Source organism: Lingula anatina, chromosome 4 (genome assembly GCF_051362555.1).
Source record: "Lingula anatina isolate TDL-2025a chromosome 4, LinAna3.0, whole genome shotgun sequence".
Lineage (NCBI taxonomy): Eukaryota > Metazoa > Brachiopoda > Lingulata > Lingulida > Lingulidae > Lingula > Lingula anatina.
Genome location: NC_141770.1, coordinates 28,182,149 through 28,206,468, shown reverse-complemented (window position 1 = coordinate 28,206,468; position 24,320 = coordinate 28,182,149). Strand labels below are relative to the sequence as shown.

The 24,320-nt window shown below is 38.5% G+C and overlaps 3 protein-coding genes across 3 annotated transcripts in view; all 3 read right to left on the bottom strand.

Moving 5' to 3' along the window:
* LOC106169046 (scavenger receptor cysteine-rich domain-containing protein DMBT1) overlaps positions 1–21,410 on the bottom strand; it is a 29,469-nt gene extending 8,059 nt beyond the window's left edge. Inside the window, exons 1-7 of the mRNA XM_087011507.1 lie at positions 21,232–21,410; positions 20,885–21,013; positions 20,317–20,487; positions 15,192–15,287; positions 14,700–14,838; positions 14,390–14,583; positions 13,991–14,141 (exon numbers count right to left, since the gene is read on the bottom strand). Of these exons, the coding sequence (XP_086867633.1) occupies positions 13,991–14,141; positions 14,390–14,583; positions 14,700–14,838; positions 15,192–15,287; positions 20,317–20,487; positions 20,885–21,013; positions 21,232–21,355 (1,004 nt within the window). The 5' untranslated portion in view covers positions 21,356–21,410. The remainder of the gene's footprint in view (positions 1–13,990; positions 14,142–14,389; positions 14,584–14,699; positions 14,839–15,191; positions 15,288–20,316; positions 20,488–20,884; positions 21,014–21,231) is intronic.
* On the bottom strand, positions 3,159–9,358 carry LOC147762712 (uncharacterized). Its single transcript, XM_087010556.1, has 2 exons — positions 8,888–9,358; positions 3,159–8,629 (listed from the first exon to the last, which is right to left on the bottom strand). The coding sequence occupies exons 1-2, from the start codon at positions 8,949–8,951 to the stop codon at positions 3,159–3,161; spliced, it is 5,535 nt and encodes a 1,844-aa protein (XP_086866682.1). The 5' UTR covers positions 8,952–9,358.
* A 13-nt stretch (positions 21,411–21,423) lies between the features above and the next one.
* Positions 21,424–24,014, bottom strand: LOC147762711 (neurotrypsin-like). Its single transcript, XM_087012209.1, has 4 exons — positions 23,856–24,014; positions 22,257–22,395; positions 21,957–22,144; positions 21,424–21,670 (listed from the first exon to the last, which is right to left on the bottom strand). The coding sequence occupies exons 1-4, from the start codon at positions 23,941–23,943 to the stop codon at positions 21,528–21,530; spliced, it is 558 nt and encodes a 185-aa protein (XP_086868335.1). The 5' UTR covers positions 23,944–24,014; the 3' UTR covers positions 21,424–21,527.
* Positions 24,015–24,320: the final 306 nt, after the last annotated feature.

Sequence of the window (24,320 nt, the reverse complement as noted above, 5' to 3'; positions counted from 1 at the left end):
GGCCGTTTCTGGGTAGAACACTGAAACTGCATGGCTTTCTTTATTGAGGTCAGATATCACCTGTACCGCCCAATTAGTCAAAACAGAGTTTACAGATATCCAGAAGAGGCCTAGGACGAAGCATATGCCGGATCTAAAGTGATAAGGGTGATTGACAGCGTTTGGAGTGGATACCACATTGGTGCCAAAACACCAATGGTAGTCATCGACGAAAAACTGAACCAGATCAAATTAAGGAATAATCTCGGAACCACTTGACTATCATTTGATAGGGGGCACCCTAGGAACGATTTTCGGTTGCACGGTGAGATTACCCGTTCACAAAGAGCACTTTTAATAGCAGATAACTTACAGAACCAAGGGAATGAGCAGCTACCCTGGTCATCAAAATCGTCACATTTGAACCACATAGACAATATTTTGGTAGGCCATTACTCGCCGAATCAACTGCCTACATGTCCTACAACAAAACTGGACCAAATTGGACAATTTTAGACTGATGCCTAGAATATTATTCCCGATTGAATTCTAAAAACCTACCCCAAGGAATGCCTTGCCGCTTGAGAGAGCTGGCAACAGCCAGAAGAGGCCAGGCGTAACAGCGCCCATTACTGTGACTAGCAACTGACATGAGGGTCTTTTATGGAGCGTATAACTCTTTTACAGAAGATAATTTGGAAAATATGGAGATCCAAAATATCTCTTTTAATGGAAGTCGTATGACATAGAATAGGCAATGTGCTTTTGTTTGCTTCTCTGGCGAATTCCATTAATGAATTGATGTCACAATGACATCAAAGCGATAATTTAAAGTTATTAAAACACGATTTTAATCCTTATTGTCATTTATCAGTCAGCAAAATAGGAAAAAACTGATAAAAATTACTTGGAAAAAAATATTCCATATTAAATGTCAAGTCTGTATTTCATTAAAATCTGGTTCGATGTCTACAGCTTACACCATGAGCTTCAGAGATAACTTGACACTAACCTCTGCACTATAGCCTATCTTCATCGTGTCAAGTTACCTCTGACGAAAATAGTTTGACCTAGTTTATATAAGCCAATCGAATCCATGTTTCAAAAATTTTCACCAAAGTTTGGTGAAAACGCTGATTGGTTGAAAGTCCAGAATTATGTCCAATGAAATTGTATTTCGTTGCGTCCGCATAACCGTACACAAAGAAAGCATGGCGTCTCCTACGATCGAGTGACTACGTAAAAGAATGTGTTAAGTTATCTCTTGATTCTTTGCAAAATATGAGTATATCGGAATTGAAACCAGAGCAGTTTGAGGCCCTGCATCATTATCTACTGAGGGATGATGCATTGTGCGTGCTGCCCACAGGTTACGGCAAGTCCCTGAAATTCAGCCTAATCTTTGATTGGTCTGGATTTGAACAAAGCGCGCTTTGACTCGTTCGCGTTCATTGGCTAGATCGTTCAATGAGTCATTGAGGGCGGGCTTTAAATGTGATTGGCGGGCGGTGCGGGCAATCGAACGTCGTCAGAGGTAACTTGACACGATGAAGATAGGCTATAGTGAAGAGGTTAGTGTCAAGTTATCTCTGAAGCTCAGGGTGTAAGCTTATCGACAGACAATAAATCCCAACTTGACAGGTCGTTGTGTTTAGAAGGTAACAACCGATATCCCGGAGTATAAGAGGCTAACTTTCACACGTCTCCGCACCTCGTCACATAACTTGGCTATAGAAACTGGGCGGTGGACCTGTATCACTAAGGGCCCCTTTACACTGGACGGCGTCCTTTCTGCGTCCCTTCTGCGTTCAAAAATGTGGTCAGGACGCTCAACGGTCGCCAAAGCAATTAAATCGTGTCTCAGTGTAAAGGCGTCTGCGTCCCTTGTGCGTCCTTTGAACGACCGAATCTTGATTTTACCTGTAAAACTGCGAGCGACCTGCCTGCCTCCACTGTACGTCCCCTGTGCAACCCAAGGCGTCCATTGCGATGCTTGAGCGACCACAGAGCATTCTTGCTGCGTTCTCTGTACCTTCAACGGCGTTCAGTTGCGTCTATTCTACGATCATTCTGCATCCTGCTTGACCGATGAGCATTGTTTGGGCTTCTTTCTCTATATTCTAACTCATATTTTTTCATCGGTTCTAACCAGGGGCCGGTTTCACAAAGCAGTAGTTAGTTAGAACAACTAACTACTGAACTACCTCGCTAACGAGCAAACTTAGCGATTTTCGAGGGGTGTTTCACGAAGCAGTAGTTAACTTATCGCTAAGTTCAGTCGTAAAATTCGGTCGCTAGTTCTCTCGTTACTCACCGTAGTCTCGAAACCGTCTGCCGGAAGTGGAACTCTTGCGTAAAAGTGTCACGAAAGCACTAACTCTCCAATTTTTGGTGGCCGGAAATGCATAAGAACGTCTGCTTTGAGGTCGTCGTAAAGGATCTCCACCACCTTTTTGCCGCTCTTTTTGTCACAGCTAGGCGCAACATCTCGTAAATTGCATCATCGTATGTATATTATAATAGATTCTGCCTTTCATGAAAACGTTGTAGTCTACGTTGCCGTCTGGCGGTACGGATAGCAAGAAAGGTAGCCGCCATATTGGATACAAAGACAAAAGACAGACAAGGGTAACTAAGCAACCTTTTTGTGAAATCGTTGAGACATTGGAGAGTTTATGTTACTCATGCTTTATTTTTAAACGTTCAGTTCAGTAACCATTCACATCGCTTATGTCGGTACATTAAATGGACTAGTCAGCAGGTCAGCATGTCAGCATGACAGCAAGCAAGCAAGCAAGCAAGCAAGGTACATAATATTATGATTTCTCCCTTTGAACTGTTACAATACACTATACTACGTTGGGAAATACGGTTAGCTGCAGGAGAGACCCTTCTTGTACGGATTCTTGTAGCGTTATGACCCAGTAGCATTCAAATAGGCGCGCTACTCACACAAGTAATGAAAACTACTCACAACTGTTACAGCTAAAACAAGGAATCTGTACTTACACCTTGTTTATATAAAACAGGGAATCTGGCACTTACATACCCGGCTCCATAAATAAGTTATACTGAATAAGTTGTACTTATTTATCTACAAAACAAAATATTCTAAGTGCCCTTAAAACAAAACAAAATAATATCTTACTGAAATCAACTAGTTACTTCAAATCTCCCATCTAATGTTCATTTGGAACTAAAAGAACCAACTTGTTAGAAGGTCTACGGATATCTACACTTTGTGTTTTAAGCAGTACTGCTCTAACATAACCTTCAGAGTCCATCTCTACCTCTTTAACACGACCCATGCGCCACTCACAACGCGGCACATTTTCTTCTCGAATAATAACTACATCGCCGATCGCTAGATTTCGACGATGTTTCATCCATTTTGTACGACTTTGCAAATTCAGTAGAAACTCTCTTTTCCATCTTGCCCAAAACACATTCGCAAGGTACTGTACTCGTCGCCAACGTTTGCGAAGATACACATCTTCTCTCTGGAATACACCTGGAGGCGGAATGGTAACCCGTGATCTGAGCGTCAAAATGTGATTCGGAGTTAAAGAATCTTCATCACGCGGATCCATGGAGACTGTCGTCAGTGGTCTCGAGTTGATGATCGCTTCTACTTCACAGAGGAGAGTGTGAAAGGAGTCAGTGTCGAGCTGGGTTCCATGTTCTTGTAAAAGACCCGTGAGAACTTTCCTAACAGACCGTATCATGCGTTCCCATGACCCACCCATGTTACTTGCTGCAGGAGGGTTAAAATGCCAATCAATGCCTACTCGACACATATTATCTTGAATGACATCATGTTTCATGTTCTGAAGAGCTTGTTTAAGTTCTTTGTGAGCTCCAACAAAATTTGTTCCGTTGTCGCTCCACAACTCTCTAACATTTCCTCGGCGCGCAATGAATCTTCGAAGCACGTTAAGGAAAGTGTCCGTTTCAAGGTTCATAGCAACTTCTATGTGTACTGCCCGACTAGACAAGCAAGTAAAGAGTACCCCGTATCGTTTGACTTCTTTCCTTCCGTCTTTTACGACAAAGGGTCCAAAACAGTCCACGCCTGATCTGCTAAACGGAGGAAGCGTTTCATCTACTCTACAACTAGGTAAGTTGGCCATTCTCTGCTGTTCCACTGGACCAGTGAGACGTCGGCACTTAACACAAGATGTCAGCAAAGAACGCACAGCAGCATTTCCACTTATAATCCAATATTTCGTACGAAGGCTTGAGAGCACGTGATTTCGACCTGCATGCCCCAGACGTTCGTGTTCTTGGCGTATTACAAGAGTAGTAACATGGCCCTTTTTAGGTAGTATGATTGGATGTTTCGCTTCTTCTGTTAGATTTGCTCGCTGTAATCTTCCACCCACTCTTAAGATACCATTGTCAACAATTGGATCCAACTTGTAAAGGTTGCTGGTCTTGTTTACCGTCTTTGCCCGGCTCCGTGTTTGATCTGCATCTACTGAGGTAAGTTGGGTAATCTCGTCTTTGTAACTGCGCCAGTGTAGCCAACGTATGACTGTGGTCTCCGATTGGGCAATATCCTCGGACGTAATCACCGGAGAGAAACTCGTCTTAGACTTCTCTCTTTTGCACAACCACTGAACAAATTTTCCGTAGATAGCAACTGCTTTGCACAATTTATACCAACTTGAGTAGTGATTCACAAGCTGAAAGAAAGAATCTTCTTCATCACTGCTCAATGCAAAACACGCTGTATGTTGGATCTCATCATCCGATTCTGATTGGTCTTGCATCTGAGAATTTAGTGGGCTTGCCGGCCATGTATCTTCCTCGGTATACAGAAACTCGGGACCAGTCAACCACCTTGCACTGTCACTCAACTCATCCGCTGATAAACCTCTAGAGGCTTCGTCTGCACTATTATTTGATGACGGTACGTAACGCCACTGCTCTACACTGGAAAAATCGCGTATCAGTTGAATTCTATTTGCCACAAACACTGGGAATCGCTTCTTCTCATTGGCTATGTAGCGAAGTACAGTAGTGGAGTCGGTATGGTAAAACACTTTCAAGTCTTCCTCAATTTCTCTCTCTATCATTTTGGCTAGTCGCACTGAGGTAACTGCAGTGGTAAGTTCGAGTCGTGGGATTGACATAGTCTTGATGGGTGCGAGTCGAGCTTTTCCTGCTACAAAGAAAACATTTATGTTTCCTGCATAATCCTTACATCGAAGGTAGGCAACTGATCCATAACCATAGAAGCTGGCATCTGAGAAGACATGGAGCTGCACTTCACCATGTGGGAGACAGTCTGAAAGTTTGAAACAGCGGTTTATTTTTACATTTTCTAATGCTAATATCGAAGATGACCATTTGCTCCACCTTTCTTGAAACTTCTCCGGTACATCATCATCCCATCCTACATTTCCGTCACGACAAAGATCCTGTAGTATTTTCTTCGCTGGCAATATCACCGGAGCCACAAAACCAAGTGGGTCATAAAGCGAAGAAATGACGGAGAGAATCCCCCTTCTAGTTGATGGTTTGGCTTTTAGCTGTATGGAAAACTCAAACTGATCTGTCTCAATGTTCCATTGTACCCCAAGCGTCTTTGTGATTGGTAGCTCATCATAATGGATATCAATTGAGGATATTTCTTTGGAATGCTCAGCCTTGGGTATAGAGTCCATAACTTCAATGCTATTGCTGGCAAACTTGGTAAGATGGAATCCTCCGCTTGCACAGGTTTTCTGAAGATCATCTACCAGTCTGATACCGTCATAGGTAGACTTCACAGATTTAATACAGTCGTCTACATAGAAATTTCTGAGAAGAGTTTTACTCACTTCAGAATTTTCTGCTTCAGCCCCAATTTTCTTCAGAACAAAATTGGCAACACTAGGAGAGGAGACGGCACCAAAAAGATGAACGCTCATCTGATATTCTTGCAAGTCGCTGTTCAAGTCACCGTTTTCCCACCACATGAATCTCATAAAACTTCTCTGTTCTACTGGAACACGGACCTGAAAAAACATGGATTCTATATCGGCAGTGAATGCGGTTTGATGCTGACGGAACCTACAAAGAACTCCCACTAAGTTGTTGGCCAGATCCGGTCCTTGTAATAAGTGATCATTCAGGCTTGTCCCTTGAAACTTGGCACTTGCATCAAACACTACTCTAATTTTCCCCGGTTTGTTTGGGTTGTATATACCGTGATGAGGTAAGTACCATACTTGGCCTTGTGCTGAGACATCATAAAGAGGAACACGCTCTGCATAACCACGCTCCAAAATATTTGTAACAAATGCTACATAATCTGCACGGTAAGTTTCATTTTTCATCATCTTCCTCTTTTGCCACAATGCCCTCTGTACTGCTTGTGACCGGTTATTAGGAAGTGACACTTCACTGGATCTGAAAGGTAAGGGCAAAGTATAATGACCATTCTCAAAAACAACACCGTCTTCTGCAATCTGTAAGAAACGTTTGTCCTCTGGTGACATTCCTTTCTCATCAGGATATGATGGCTTATGCTCACAAAAATCAAGCTCCATCATGTGCATTGCAGTAGCCGGGGACATTATCTCCTTGTGGACTTCCTCCACCTGTATACGATTGCATGTAATGTGGTCCCTAGTATCAGCGGTTAACGGTCCATGTACTGTCCAACCGTGTCTAAGTAACACTGCATACGGGCCTCCATTTGAAGAAGGTATTGCTCCAAGCGGCTCCAAGGCTAGTGGGCAATTGTTTCCAATCAAGATAGACAAGTCCACATTTTCTTGCAATTCTGGTATTTCCTGAGCAACACTTTTGAGGTGATCCCACCTTCTGACGATATCTGGCGTAGGTATCTGATCTTTGGTGATTGGAATATCATCTCTTGTGAAAGTTCGTGGCAGTTCAATGGCATTATCACCATTACTATCTGTAATCACCAGATTTTCCACCGCATTGCTTTGAAAACAGCTGCTTCCAGACATAGTCTTAAGCTGGAGACGAGTAGTTACACCCGAGGCATCAAGTTGGCGGAATAATCCTTCTGTAATAAAACAACCACTACTTCCATTATCATAAAAACAGTATGCATTTATAACAGTGCTACTACCTTTCTGGTGGATCTTCACTGGGAGAATTGCATGAAAAATACGGTCTGCAGACACTGTGGTAACGCAGGAAGACACAGTAGCACCATCGGTCAGCTGTGTATTAGCTTGAGCTGTGAGAGAATGCGATTGGACAGCAGGTTGTCGTCGGGGCCGAAAACCTTCAACATGGAGTGAAGTTGGATGCAATTTCTGACACTTATGACATCGGCGTTTCTTGGTGCAGCCCTTTGACACGTGGTCTCGTCCAAAACATCCAAAACAGAGGCGTTTATCCATCAGAAATGCTCTCTTGTCATCGATACTCTTAGATGAAAATGTCTGACAGTTCTCAAGGTCATGACGTCCTTGGCAAAGTGGACAACAAGGTTGCGCGGTAGTGACGTCAGAAACGGTCGTTGCCAAACTGGACACTTTTTGATTGAACTTACTTGTTGGAGGCTTTGAAGACTTTGTAGAGATGGTTCCTTTACCAAACACTGGGTCGTTGGCTACTTCAGACGCTGATGATACAAAGGAGACAAGATCTGAAAACTGAACAACCCTTTGTTGATGTTGCCTCAACTTAACTACATGCTCTCGCCATTTATTTTGCAAATAAAAAGGCAGTTTCTTAACTACATTTATCATATTGGGTGGGTGATTTAACACACTGAGGTAAGATAAATGCTGCATTGCATAAGAACACTTTGTTAATGACAAAGCCAATTTCTTTAGACCAACATGATCATCTTGTTTTACAGATGGCAACTCATTCACTTTATTCAAATACATCATAGCAGTTTTATATGGATCACCATATTCTTTGTCAAGCAACATACGGGCTTGTTGATACCCATCCTCTAAATAAAAACAACTACTGATGGTTTCTTTGGGCTCACCTATCAGTAACTGATCAAGGTAATACAATTTGTCAGATGAAGATGCTGCACGAGAAGCAATACGAGTATCAAAAGCAGCCAAGAAAACCCTATACTCAGTTAAGTCACCAGCAAACTTTGGCACTTCTGGCTGAGGTAAGGACAACGCAGCTAGGAGAGCATCAGTGTGGAGTAGATGACTGCCTCCAGGAATTGCTCCGGCCTGGGGAGTGATCGCCGTTGTCACATCAGTTGTGGGTTCTCGGGGAATGGCCCTGGCATAAGGAGTTGGTGTTGGTGCTTCTACATCAGTCATAGGTCCTCGGGGAATGGTCCTGGTGCTCGGAGTGAACGCTGGTGCTTCTGCATCGATCGGATGTACATGGCTGTCTCGGGGAATAAATTCAGGAGCCTCTACATTCATCATACCGTGGTCGGAGAGGTTATCTACCCAGGCATCTACATTAATGGTTTTCAACGGTGCCCATGTTTTCAGCTCTGCTTCCGCTTTTTTAATTGCAGTCTGAATACGCAGCGATTCCTTCCTTTGCTTTAGTCGAAATTCTTCTTCTTCAATTTTCTGTTTTTCTTTTAATGCCTTCGCCTCTTCTTCTAAAACTGCCCTTTTTGCCGCAGCTCTTGTAGATCTTTCACTGTTGGTGGTTGATCTTGAACTTTTACTAGAGCAGGAGACAGCATCGTCTTCATGGAAAGGGAATTTGGAGATATATAAAGATGTACGGCGTTGAACTTTACTAAAATTTTCCTCTGCCTGGTCTAAATATTTTTCTGCTCCTTCTTTTTCTTCTTGGGTATTAAGCAAATTGAAGTATTTAAAATGTGCCTCTCTAAATCGGTCTATTGAAACACAAAAGTCATTCAATGCTTTCTGTACAATATTTACATGAGCAGAGTCCAAAATAAGTTCATTTATGATGTTTTCTTTTTTAGTACATTCACCTTTAAAGGCGGCACGACTGTGCTTTAATTCTTGACGATAGTCCCGGTCTCCACCTGCATCCATGACTGTTATTATGTACTAGTGTGAAATCGTTGAGACATTGGAGAGTTTATGTTACTCATGCTTTATTTTTAAACGTTCAGTTCAGTAACCATTCACATCGCTTATGTCGGTACATTAAATGGACTAGTCAGCAGGTCAGCATGTCAGCATGACAGCAAGCAAGCAAGCAAGCAAGCAAGGTACATAATATTATGATTTCTCCCTTTGAACTGTTACAATACACTATACTACGTTGGGAAATACGGTTAGCTGCAGGAGAGACCCTTCTTGTACGGATTCTTGTAGCGTTATGACCCAGTAGCATTCAAATAGGCGCGCTACTCACACAAGTAATGAAAACTACTCACAACTGTTACAGCTAAAACAAGGAATCTGTACTTACACCTTGTTTATATAAAACAGGGAATCTGGCACTTACACTTTTTATTTCACTCATTACGCATGCGTACGATGAAACTCTAGAGTTAGCGACTGGTCTGACCAGTCGTTAAATATCCATGGTAACAACGAGAAAATAACGAGCGAGAGAACTAGCGACTGCTTCGTGAAACGGCACTCATAACTAGCGAGAGGCTAACTACCGATCGCTTACTAACTACTGCTTTGTGAAACCTGCCCCAGGTCATCCAGGTCATTTCCAGCATACAAAACAAATAAATGGAAATAAACGTTTAAACTATGATTATTTCAGTCTATGCAAGGTCTACATGGACTGATGTAATCAGCCAGATGCTTATTGTTATCATTATAAGAAGGATCGACAGGCGCCGAAAACGAGAAAGTATGACTGACACAACATACAGCCCGGGAGCCACTGAGCTGCCGCTAGGGGGACTTTAGAGAAACCGGAAGTTTACGTATTTTGAATTGACCAAAATTTCGAGTATTTAGAGGGTATCAAAAAGGGTGAAATATCTCAGCTATTAAGGTACCAAATGCATCATTATTTATATTCACATTTTTAAAAATAAATTTCAAATAAGCTGAGATGCGCCTTGAGTTGATCCAAAGTCGCTTGTGTAAAAAAGTGAGTTTGAAATTAAAAATTTGTGAAAGCAATTACGCAAGTCCAACTTTAACGCCGATGTTTGTACTTATAGAGGTCTCTCCGGATTTTAGAATTTACGAAAAAATGTGAGGAATTTATTCAGCTTTTTGCTATAGTAAGCATGTCAAGGGGCATTTGTTCAGCTGAAAGTGTCTCGATTCAAACCACACTCGAGTGCCGTCAAAAAATTGCTCTCGCAATATCCGTACATCAGCCTCGTTTCGAGTTCTTATATTCTTTAGTAACCCAGTCTCGTTTTGGCCTTTTCCTTTAGTGCACACACAAACACGTATGTATTGAAAATGTGCAGATTTGATTATCGAATATATTATAGTCTGGTGCTGGGAAGAAGAGGCAAAAAAAATAAATAAATAAAAAGAAAAAAAAAAACAGAATATGCTGGAATGGCCTGACTATCACTCAGATTTTACTGGTTGTTCTTTTTTCAATGCTATTAGTTTTTTTTTTGTATTAGAGAATACTATATTACCAACGTGCATGCACCATATCAATTTTTTCATCAATACATAAAATTTAACAACAAATGAAGAACCAGTATTATATTTCATTAATTATTTTTGCTTTTATTATTTTAACATTCAAGCTACTTGTATATCATCTGCAATACAACCACAGAAAATAAATTTTTATTGTTTTTAAATTTACTACATGCATTGTAATGATTATAATTTTCACTACTCATAATGAATCAGTGCAAATTTACACTGCAATTCATAATTGTTAAGCCAATGAACAGACAGATTCCTTTTGAAAGGGCAATTCTTAAATTTTAACATATGATATAATTTGATTAATTTTCACAAGGTTAGCTTTTTTTTTTTTTGCTACCAAGTCATATTCCAATCCATCTTTGCATTTGATTTTACTCAATTGTTTTATTTCTAAGTTAAGTTTTGTCCAATTGCCAATGACAAACTACCGGTACATGTACATTACACCATGAATGCATATTCTTGATTTTACTGATTATCTACTAGTATACAGATAATATTAGCAACAGCTACAGTCAAGAAAAATATGTAATCCCTTTAAAGTATGTCATAAGTTGAGGTGGTGCTCTATGTCACACAGCATCAGAAATGATGGGTATGTCTGGGACGGCTTCTATCTGTCATGACTCATGAGGATTGCAGATCAAGGTATGGCAAAAGGATTCATCCTGGCCCCAGACATGTTGTTCAAGCCTAATGAAATATACATATAGAAATGTGAATAAATCCATTTATCCCATTTACTAGTATTTAAAAGGTACATAAAAAGGTTGTTTTCTAGTGGTTTTCTTATCACACACACTCACATAAACTAAAATAGATGTTTAAATATATATTTATTATATATATTATATATAATAATATATTGAAATATATAAACAACCTTTGTAATAGCAAAACAGGTAGCAATTATAGTTGAATAGTATTACTGAGGGTAATCTAGACTCAAATTCGATCAGTATTGAAACATTTATTGATTGTTCTTTCATAGTTCACAAACTTAAAAATCATATGTTTGTGCAAGTATATGCGTACTTGTGTATGGCAGAGAAAGAATGAGATGGCGACGCGCGTGTGCACTCGCGCGTCAGTCAGCGTGTGACAGCAAGTATCTGCACACTGCCAACTCAAAATCACCTTTTTCTGCTTTTTTAAGCCCATGTCTAACAAAAACGGCGTAAATATCTTACAATGACATTCATTCAATAATGACGAAACCAACGAAGCTGCTAGCTACCATTGACCCAATGATCTTTACGCTCAATATACACCTTGTTGGAAATGCTCAAAATCTATAAGACAGAGGTTTCTCCGGATTCCAAAATTTTCATATGTGCAAAAATGATAATTTAGCTATCTAAAAATGTGAACAGAAAAAGAAAATACTTGTTCAGCTGCATTTGTCTCTATTCAAAAAAGCGTGTTTACGTCGGAGTTTTGTCTGACGCCATTTTGGTGCTGGCATCTAAAATCAGTGAAAACTCTGTAAAATACATATGTCAACATTCTTTTGGTGTATACAATATAACTTAATCATATAATATATCGTTCTGCCAAGTCTTTTTAAATACACCTCTACAGTCATTCTATAATCACCTTTTAATCTTACCCTATTCTATGCCTCTGATTCCCGCCATATTTTCTCAAGGCGAAGCGGGCCTATTTGAAAACGAGGCTACTATCTAATAATTGGGAAAATAACGGTCATATGGGCCAGTGGCTCCCCGCTGCATAGAATATATCTTTGAATCCGTTTTCAAATGACGCATTCTGCAAAAAGTTCTTACAATTAATGCATCTTGTAAAAAGGGCAAAATATTCGTTTTATAATAACCTAAAAAATTGATCTTTTCATGAATTTTAGGAAAAAAACAGTCGGAGGCTGATATGAGACCACTGTTGCCCTTAGAATTCCTGTCTGGTGAAAAATACCTCAGCACGGCCCCGTTTGAGAGTGAAAAAAATGTTCTACGTGCCGAACACTGGACGATCTTTGAGTTTTCATTCTGCAACAAAAGCGATGCTTGTGCCTCCTTTCTACGACCGCGGCGATGCTTGTGCGTCCTCTCTGCGACCACGGCGATGCTTGTGCGTCCTTTCTGCGTCCATTGAGCGACCATCCTCCATAGCGTTCTCAATGCGATTATTTTGAACATGCTCAAAACTTCGCGGCGTCCATGGCGTCCTCGGCGATGCTTGAACGTTCTTTGTGCGACCTTGGCGATCACTGTGCGTTCTTTCAGCGTCCGACGGCGTCCAGCCAGTTTCATGGTCGCACAAAGGACGCAGAAAGGACGCCGTCCAGTGTAAAGGGGTTTTAAAGAGTAGAGACTGTGCGTTTGTGGGATATCTTTACAAACAGAGAGACATGTTGGACCCTTCGATTTTGTTGTAGACTTTATGTACAAAGCATTTTCCCAGTACCCACATAAGTAGGTTATGTATAAGCAGCACCTGGATTATAAACTCTGTGTATTATATATATATATATATATATATATATATATATATATATATATATATATATATATATATATATATATATATATATATAACATTATTAATAATGGTTACATATGCACAACTCCTTTATTATGTTTAATTTATAACATGGTAAATTAAACTTATTATCACGTAGGTGATTTCAAAGTAATATTGGGCCGATCAAATATCTTTTTCATTGCATAACCAAAAATATATAAAATATGTACCAAAGCCTCTTTCAGCAAAATTGTTAAAAGAGAAAATTTTCTCGCAATATATCTTTAGAAGAACCTGCTTAAAGGAAGGCATACGTTGTGGGATTTATACACCAATATCATATTCACCATAAGTCATTGTATGAGAGAGCTAAGTGCATCACATTTATGACCTTAATTGCAAATGACCCAACGTAACAGCTAAAAAACATACTTGTCAAACACATGATAGGCTATATTTTTGTAAATTGTAGTCCGATTACCATAACTCTCTCTCTTTTTTTTTTTTTTTTTTTTTTTTTTTATATCAGTCTATCAGTAATCTCCAATCATTAATTTCTAATTTGTCAGACACTTGTAACATTCAACACATTTTTATACATTGTTCACCCTGATTGTGAAACAGCCGAGATGCACTGAGACTGAATAGACTCCACCTGATCAACCGACAACCGATTTTCCCTTCGTGACCTGAGGGCATACAATTTCATCGCACGGCACTCGTTGAAAATGTTATCTAGGCGCTTAGTGTGGATTTCTCAAAACCCACCGTTTATACTGTAAGTAAACAACTCAAACATATTCAGCGGAACTGACAATAGCTGGCCATTACACTTCTTGCCGTTATCGATCCATCGTAACTTTACAATATGACGAAATTAATCTGATTTATTCTTAATGTTGGTGCAAACTCCATTTTTGTTTACTGGAGGTGCACAGATAACAGAATAGTTTTATAATTATTAGATTTAAAAGCTTCTGTTCAGTGTCTTTACTCACCCGTAACCAAGCATTCTACAGACCACTGCAGCATCGATGTCATCCCAGTCGTCATTACAGACAGTGCCCCATTCAGTGCCCCATGGTCTGTGTTGGAGGACCTCAATCCTCCCCTCACCGGGATGAGAACCACCAACCAATCTTACTCCATCTGCAGCATAATGTTCAATTTATTATTTTAAATGTTTCACATGTTTGTAGTGCTTAACGTCAATTATCATGTTCACACAATAACTGCACATTCAGGTTTTGAATGTTACTTATATAATAATAATAATAATAATAATAATAATAATAGTTTTATTTCATGAGCACAATAACACATAGTCAGTACATTAATTGACATGTTGCCTATGCTATGTTTTTTAACCTTTCAAAAATTTATTATGTAATACACACCAAGCATTATCAATCCTGGATTAAAACAGCTGACACCAGCATTCTCAGAATGATCACAGTAGTGTGACTGCCAACCGTCGTGAATGCAATCTTTGATAGAGGTCTCCCATCCATAGCATGTAACGTTACCCATAAGAATGGAACCAGTACCTTCGCCGGAATACGCGTCGAGATAGGGAGTTGCGTAATCTGAGCTGAAATTATAGTTATAGCCATGTAAATAGTTGAAAGCAGTTGTTTAATCAAACTCTGTTAACTTCTATGGTATTCATGAGCAGCAAATGGAATATTTAACATAAGTTTTGCTTACTTGTAACCAAGCATTCTACAAACCACACCAGCTTCTTCCAAATCCCAGTCATCATCACAAACAGTGCCCCATTCGCCGTTATGAAAGACCTCAACTCTTCCCTCCATGATATGTGCACCACCAACCAATCTCACTTCAGCTGCAAGTACATGCGAATGAGGTCCAGTAAAAAAACATATAAGCACGAGGTATTTACTTATGCATTATAACGAGACAGAATTTACGTTCATTATGAGTAAAAAGGCACTAACAAATATGTGGAAACAATGTTTTTCTTTCGCGTTCACTTAATTATATTTCACATTTAATTGTTTTTTTGTTTTTTTTTTTAACTGCACTACCTCATAAATTGCATTATACGTTGTTAAAGATTCGCCAAAATTACCGTTTTGGTGTTGGGGGCGTGGAAAGAGGTAGCAGATGACACATAGTATTATCTCACATGGGTATTAAAGCTTAGTTTGTGACTAAAGCACTTTTGGCTATGCTTACTTGCTGGTTGCCCTGAACCGACAGCAATCAGCGTTAACAGTAGGGAACCACCGAACATCATAGTGCCCTTACTTGTCATTTGGTACATTTGGAAACCTGAAAGAAAAGCAGAAACTACACTATAACCTGTTCATAAATAATAAATTAATAAAAAAGACGAAACGTTCTACCTGATATAATGAAGAGATAGATCAAAGAAGAAACAAAAGTACCAGTGAGGCAGAAAACGTTGCCATTAGGTTGATAGCCTTCAACTCCTTTACGTCAGAACTTGCCTCCAGACACCCTTCTTTATGTAAAATCTTTTCAAAACAAGGATAACGAAACAGCTTCAAAAGTCGATTTCTTTCTTTTTTCTTATTTCATCTGATTACTTAAAGATATCTGTTGATGTCTACCAGTACACATAATCCTAAGCCTTGAATGTCATCTTAGTCTATATATTTTTTTCCTTTGGTGCATCAAAGAAGGGTACATTTGCATTCTTCCGTTCTGTAAGGTACTATTATTTTCAAAACTGCTGTTCCACACATTTAGGTGTCATAAAATCCTCTCTTCTCTTGCTGCATCTACATCTATGCCCTCTATTATAACCAAAGAGCTGCTTTTTCCCCCAATATCCTTTCATGCACTTTTTTTACTTACTAAATATAGATTCCAATTCAAACTTGAATATGTATGATCTGGTTCAGGTCTATGACCTACTGTTCGGCAATGGCTGCAAGTGGTGTCTGCCTATTTTAATATATCAAAACGTTAAAACTCGTAACATGGTGATGTTTGCATAACGCTGTACTTCATTTACACATCACATGCTACTTGGATATAATTTAATTTTGACATGCCGTGCTTTAATTGTCCAAACTTAAGTCACATTTTGCCATTTACAGCCTCTTATTTAATGAACAGAATCTTGTTTCTATTGAAAACCCTATCACTGTATACAGGTAACTCTAAGTGTTTTTTCCAGAGCTTTACCAGGCCTTTTACTCCTAAATAAGAGTAAGTCTAATGAAGCAATTACATACAGATTGAATATGGTTGAAATTATACAGGATACTTACCAAGTGAAAACGTCACACTTCTGAACACAAGGCGCTACTATACTGACAGAGATCAGAGGGAAGACTGTGGCAACTTAATGGCGACATCATGTCTTATTTGTTTTAATCTCAAAAGTTCATGCACAGTTCATTTATATATGCCGTGTCAATGTCTATGTCCAACTTCACGTAATAAGGTGTCAAAAATTTTGTAACACGGTGTTCATCAGCCGAGAAATTTCCCTAATTGAAAATGTTCAGACATTTCTCGCGGATAAGATGTGTTAAATTCAGCGCTTAAATGAGTCCCTTGCCAATTTAATGTTTTAATGACTTTTTTGTTGAGAATGGTTTACTTTTTATTACTTTAATGTTAAGTTCCCGGATTTCATGAACACCATTTGTTTAATTATTCTGATTCTATTTCACTTAATATGCTTTGCTTGTGCTTTAATAGGCTTCAAGTCAAACAAATGTGTTGTAGGGTATTTCGATAATTTCTTGTTATTTTCTAATTAATGGCAAGAGAGTAACGACAGTAGACGACCTGAGATAGGTGTTACAGAATCTATAATCACTTTGACATAAATTTGACATAAATCATTACTCAGAAATTGTAATAACAGTGAGTGTACACTGATACCTTGTTAGAAAAGAAATGAAAACGCCACGCTTTCGACGGCAGCTATTGGTATTGAAGCAGCATACAAAAATATGGCAAAGTTATTTGAGTAGAATGTCACCAAAATTATTACTGATGTATTGAAAATATTTTAAACATTCCCCACCTAGTTGCTGTATTACAACGTGTAAGATCCTGTTAAACATTGCACTTAGGCTGCATGTACTTAAGTGTTGAGGAATTAGAAGAAAATAAAACACACTTTATAGTAAACTGTATTTTTATTGCATAAAATTACTTTTTAGACTGGTCTTCAAAGGAGAATATCCTTTGAGTATATACAACTCTCACAACACCCCCTCCAATTCCTGGGTGCTAGACATGGTACTACAGGGGCGGATTCGGGAATTTTTGAAGGGGGGGGGGTCAGCAGATGCTAATTCGACCCCCTCCCTTATTGTGGGATTCCGGGGACCAAAAGAATGGTATTTTAGAGGGCGAACGGTGCCGCTTGGTACGGTTTAGAATTATGATTCAGTAAAAATATTCAAATTTTAAGAATGGACCATTGGTGTGCCTTTTTATCAGGAATCTGGGGAGGGGGTCAGGCCCTCCCATTTGACACCCCCTAAATCCGCCACTGTTAACCGTGCTTCTTTACCGGGTTCTTAAAAGTAATTCGTCCAGGGGAGGGGGCAGGGGCTACTCCCTTTCACAGACCCCAAGGCATCCAAATATCAATCATTTAAGTGACAATCTTACGTAATAGCCAAACGTTTTTAGTTAGATGATTTCAGATGCTGTTATTTTCATTTTGTTTACACTGACTTTAAAGCAAAGAGTAAAGAAATATAATTAACGACGCAGACTTTGTGATAATGTTGAGCAATAATTTGTTGTCGTTTTGCGGGGTCAGCTAGTTGTAGTGGTGAACTGGCATGTGTCATCCGGGATTTGAAATCATGACTTCCCGTTACCACGAAAAAGGTCAATGCTTTCTAATTCGTGGGTCAGCCACATATATGATCCTGTGATGAAGGATAAAAACATCATGACATGTGGATAAAAACATGTTTAGTCTCTCTAAAAACCAAATGTTTTTCACCACAGAATGTTTTTTTTTTTTAAATTGAAAAGAATAATTTTTCAAGATGCTATGAGAGAAGAGAACTATACCTCAGGCTCTAAAGCGTCACAGTCCATGCCTCTGTTTGCCTGGGGGTTGCCCTTCACGCCTATCTGAACAAAATATAGAAACGTCTTATTGAAAATCTTAGAAGTTATAATTTATAATGCTTTTAACCTTACGTCAAAGGCATAGAGTCTGTCGTAATTCTTCGGTATTGATAATTATATGTCACTTTGTGAAAAAATTACACTTGCCCAAGATGTCCACCCAGGTTGGAGAAGATAAGGGGGTACCTTGCTGCACCTTTCTAGACAGACGTCATATACCAGATGGTAAATAGGAAATGAAGACAGGGGATTGAAAAGGAGGCTTTGTAAAATGCCGACAATAATATATATATATATATATATATATATATATATATATATATATATATATATATATATATATATATATATATATATATTGCTAGGAGAGTAAAGGCAATATCTCATGTTCAGATTAGTTATTCAGCTTATTTAACAACCAAACTGCTTTTCAAGTCTGGTAGTTAAAGATGTAAAATGACGTTAACTCTTGATCCACAATTAGCATATGAATGCATTGTTTTATGTTCTTAATTTGTCACCATTCACATTTTAATGCTATTCATAATTTAAATGAACACGTGTCTGTATTTCTTTGTATATTACACGTATGGCAATATATGCAAATAACAATAACGAGTGAAGTGTAGGGGTGCTTTCCCAGAGATTTAGATCGATCTAAAGATTAAGATTTAGATCGACCTAACTCCCTGGGGGTTCACGGTAAATTGCAGTCAGCCGAGTGGACACCATAGTTAATTACCCCCTTACAGCTTTTAGTAGGCGGGACAGACGCTTAAGCCGGCCAAGCTGACAGTAATCTAGTGATTACAGGGATAGATAGATCTAAAAATCTATGGAAATGGGGTGTAACTTATTTCGTTTTCTTACTCGGTACAGCAACATTTGTTGAGGGTGTTAGTTCTAGTGTATTGTTTTGATTTTCATGCTAGATGGACTATTTTGGGGATGGAATTGGTCTAAATTACAACATCGTTTTTTCATAATGTATTTCCTTGGAATCTCTAAAGAGTCAAAACAAAGTTCGAGAATACCCCTGCATGTAAAACATGGTAGTCAATTACTATACGAATATACATTATCATATAGACTACCCTGCTAAGACGTGTGTTACTCCATTTCTGCAAATTGTTACAACAGTACCCATGGCTTTTATTTAATTAATTAACGAATAGGCAACTGATCATCGTGAAAACGCCTTCTATATTTAACTAATATGGCTTTTAAGTGAGAAGGTTACAATTTCGACAATACAGCTGATAAAGGCGAATTTATTTTCGTAGCGCAGAATTGCCAACATACTGGGCATTTCCACAAATAATCAGTCAGAGGGTTAGACAACGTCATTACCAAACAGGGATATTTGGTAAGATTGCTTAGGTCAGGACAACCTATGGGGCAACACCCAGGGATGAGATAGTGCTCATATTCCTACTCGCAGAGAACGTTTCATGACATTATACAACTTGACAGCAAAAAGTAAAAAAGGGCAAACCATGTTTCTATGTTTTTTCCGGTGGTAGACACCTGGACAACCACAGTTATTTAGGCAGGAGTGGCGATAGAAGAACAATGATAATCAAATATTATGATGGCGTATCAGAATTCTCGAGCGGACACCAGGCAGTCTATGACTTAACAATTGATGATATTACTCTCAGATGAGAGCAGGTTATGTGTTGGCAGAAGTCATGGGCTCGTAAGGTTTTCAGGACGGTTGATGAGAAGTTTTTTTTTTTTTTCGAATTTTCTGCCATTGGTGGACAGGACTAACCGAAAATCAGTTATGTGGTATGGTGTGTGCGTTTTGGCTACCACTGGGTCGGGGAGTTGGAAGTGATCAACTGGAATCGTAAATATTCATTAGTCGTACAATTGGTAAAATTTAATGGAAAAAATCCATCAAGAAGCTGAATAAAAACGCAAGCATTGGATAATGACTTGTTTATTTGCATTTCGGATTTATTAAAAGTAAATAGATGCATACATGTATAAACAGGCGTTTAGTTGGGTAAAATAATGTAGTAGTAAGAGGCAAGGCTATATATGTCAGAGGGTTTATATTCAATGTGCATGTATTTTTGGATTTATCACGTTTAACATGCATGCATTAACCTTTTTTACTACGATACTTTGAAAATTTCCAGACAGTGCAAAAGGAAAAAAATATGTAGCTATTTTGTCCAATTGAATCCTTATTATCTTTTGGAAATATGTTCTTATAGATAACACCTGACACCGGCATCTTCCGAATGTGTACAATCGTGCCATCCCCATCCATCGTGGAGACAGTCTTTCAGGGATCTCTCTCTGCCAGTACAAGCCACCTCGTCCATATGAATAGATCCAGAACCTCGACCAAACTTACCGACCGACTGCAGTTGAGTAACGGTCGCTACAGAAGCAATTATATTGCATTTGAGCTTCCAACATAAAAATGGTTATCGAATATTAAAGATATAGCGGAAGGTTTCAGATAAGTTATCTGAAATAGCAGTTGTGCTCCTGTGGGTTTGATTAATTACCTGGTGTACTTATTGAACAGAGCTTTATGCTATTTATAACCAAAAGTTAAGTCTTTAACAGGTTTCAGGCAATCTGGATGAGAATTCACAAGATACCCACAAAGTATCCCCGACTTTACCCAAGTACTTTACATGTACGTCACGAGGGGGTGTGCCAGACAAACTGAACGCAATTTAGCGACAATCACCAAAATGTTAGATCTATCCAGCTAGTATGAATGCTAGCTAGAATGCTCCCTTAAAATAAACACTCCACTTACTTGTAACCAAACATTCTGCAGACCACACGAGCATCGTTGTAATCCCAGTCGTCATCACAGACAGTGCCCCATTCACCGTTGTGGAACACCTCAACTCTCCCCTCACCGACACGAGAGCCACCCACCAATCTTAAAACTACAAAGAATTATGGATGGTGATAGATAATTTTTATAAAAGCACTACCTAATGCTAACGCACTGTGTCACACAAAACGGGACATAAAAATCGTGTCCAATGCAAACATCAATGAAACACCATAATGATACTCCCTCGGGTCCATGGCAAAAATAATCTAAATACCATTTCGTAGCATGATTTAAATACGTAAATTAAGAATATGTCTGTTAACCCACCAGGCACTGCACCGACACACCTGACACCAGCATCCTCAGAGTGATCACAGTTGTGTGACCTCCAACCGTTGTGACCACAATCTTGGATAGATGCCTCGTTCCCAGAGCAGGCGACGTTATCCATAAGAATGGAACCAGTACCTCGTCCAAAACGAGCGCCGGAAAAGGAAACAGAGCCAGTGGGGCTAGAAATTGTAAGTGCCATTAAATTAGTTGACATAATCAGATTAAAAAAAATAAATAAGAATTAAACGATAAAAATGAGTTGGAAATGAAACAGAAACTAAACGAAGTGCTTACTTGAAACCAAGCATTTTGCATACCACACGTGCATCGTTGTCATCCCAGCCGTCATCACAGACAGTGCCCCATTCACCATTGTGCAATACCTCGACTGTTCCCTGACCGGCACGAAAGCTACCCACCAATCTCACTTCAACTACAAAGAATTACAAATAACGAGAACGATATTATTTGGTAACAAATGGTTTCATACAAAAATGGGAGATTTTGACTTTCATAATGGGGAAACATTGCTTTTAATGTTGTCTTAATTATATTATATTATATTATATTATATTATATTATATTATTTTGAACTTAACTTTTTTTAGTATATTCAAGGTGTTTAAAAGTGCATAAGACTCGGGTCCATGGCAAAAATAATCAAAATACCGTTATGTAACATGACTAAAATATGTGACTGAAGAAAACTGTTCACCCACCAGGTGTTCTTGTTATGCGACATCTAACACCAGCATCCTCAGAATGAACACAGTTGTGTGTCCTCCAACCGTTGTGTTTACAATATTTTATAGAAGTCTCATATCCGGAGCAGGCGACGTTATCCATAAGAATGGGGCCAGTACCTCGTCCAAAATAAGCGCCAGAAAAGGAAACGGAACCAATGGGACTGGAATTTGTAAGCCACTTCAAATAAGTTGACGTGATCAGATTTTTTAGAAATGGGTAACATTCTTTATGATTAAGATGGATAGTAAGTGAAAGATAAACGATATGCTTACTTGTATCCAAGCATTCTGCAGACCACACGGGCATCGTTGTTATCCCAGCTGTCATCACAGACAGTGCCCCAAACGCCATTATGGAATACCTCAACTCTTCCCTCACCGGCACGAAAGCCACCCACCAATCTCACTTCGACTGCAAGTAAATGTCTTATATATCTTTTGTTGCCGTCGGTTTAAATGGATTGTTTCACTTCAAAAGCAATTTATCTCAAACTAGTTTAAATTATCATGTTCAGATGAAATATATATATTATAAAAAAATATCAGTTGCCTTAGAGAAGCTAAAATTAAACTGGTTTATGTATTTTTGTATTTTCATTGAAATAGAAATAGAACCATACACGGCGTTTAAAAAGTTTCATCATTTTGGCGGATGATACAAATTAAAATACTATGTAATAAAGTGCGTATTTTACGGCCATCAGTCACTTAGTGATAAAGTGTTGCTGAGTAAAATGATATGGAGTTGTTGAGTTAAATTGCAACATGTGTAGACATTGTTTTCGTGGTAGGAAAAGATGAAATGGAACGTGTCAAAGTCACGTGTTTAACACATGTTTAACACATGCAAAGTAAGGATGGATATAGTCCAAGCGTGAGTAATTCAAATAATATTTCAAATATTTAAAATTAAAAACAAAAAATCAGATATTGCCTTATAAGAAAATATTGTATGGATGAATGCAACATGAGAATGGAACAGTCCTTGTAATCATGCAAAGTCAATGGAAAGAAAACAAGTAAATGCATGATCAGTACGAAGAAATAGAGTATAAATACTTCTGAATTTTCATAAAGAATAATGTCGATGATTAAATGATTGAACGCTGTAGTTCGTCATTATTGTCACTATATAACACATTACATCACCCGCTACTAAACAAACTTTAGAGAACCTTAGGGACTGAGCCCACAACCTAGTTTTTAAATAAGACGACAAAATAGAAGAAATAAAAGCAATCAGTGAGGTTCTTAGTCAGTGTGGCTATCCAGTGTGACAAATAAAATGTGAAACCAGAGGACAGAAAAGACAAGATGTACCAAAAAGAGTAGCAAAGACTCGGAGAAACCAACTCTTAACCTTCTCTTAACCTTCAAAATCAATTATAATATTCAAAGTAATATTGTTGGTTGGTTCGTAGATTTTTGAGATTAAAGTCAAATGTGGAATTAAGTAATTACCAATTGAAACCGGTCGGGGCAAAATATATATATATATATATATATATATATTTGAAAAACGAAGAGAAAGGTGAACTTTAGAGTTAAAGAGCACGGGTAGGAGACTGAAAGGGTAAATGAAGGAATAAATTATACATAAAAATACAAATAAAATAATCCACACAGAAAAGGTGACCATTTGCTATAACGGATAATATAGTAAAAGGTGGCCATCTGCTATAACGGATAATTTAGTAAAAGGTGGCCATCTGCTATAACGGGTGATCTAGTAAAAGAAAATAATATCATGGTCATCGACACAAATGCACCTGTCTCGCAAGACAATGGTGAAGATGGCACATGGCACATCAAAATGTCCCAAAAGTTAGCATATTCTTAGTTTGTAGAAATTGAACATTTGGTCATGCTTACTTGCTCGTTGCCCTGAACCGACAGCAATCAGCGTTAACAGTAGGGATCCACCAAACATCATAGTGCCCTTACTTGTCATTTGATACATTTGGAAACCTGAAAGAAAAAATGAAACAGATTAGTGTCATTACATATGCATATATAGTACATGAACGATAAAAAAAGATAAACCGTTGATACTTATGTTGATACCGTTGATACTAGTATTACGAGAAGATGGATGAAAATTTTATTTAAGGTTTTAGTTTTTACACATGCTGCTTTTTATAACCTAGCTCCACCATATATAATTGATCTGGTCAAACATTATAGTCCTCAAAGATCCCTGAGGTCTGGTGACAAACTTTTACTGCAAGTTCCCAAATCAAAGTTTAAAAGATATGGTGACATAATATTTTGTGTAGATGCACCGGTAGAATGGAATAAGTTACCAATTTTTATTAGACAAATAGAATCATATGCATT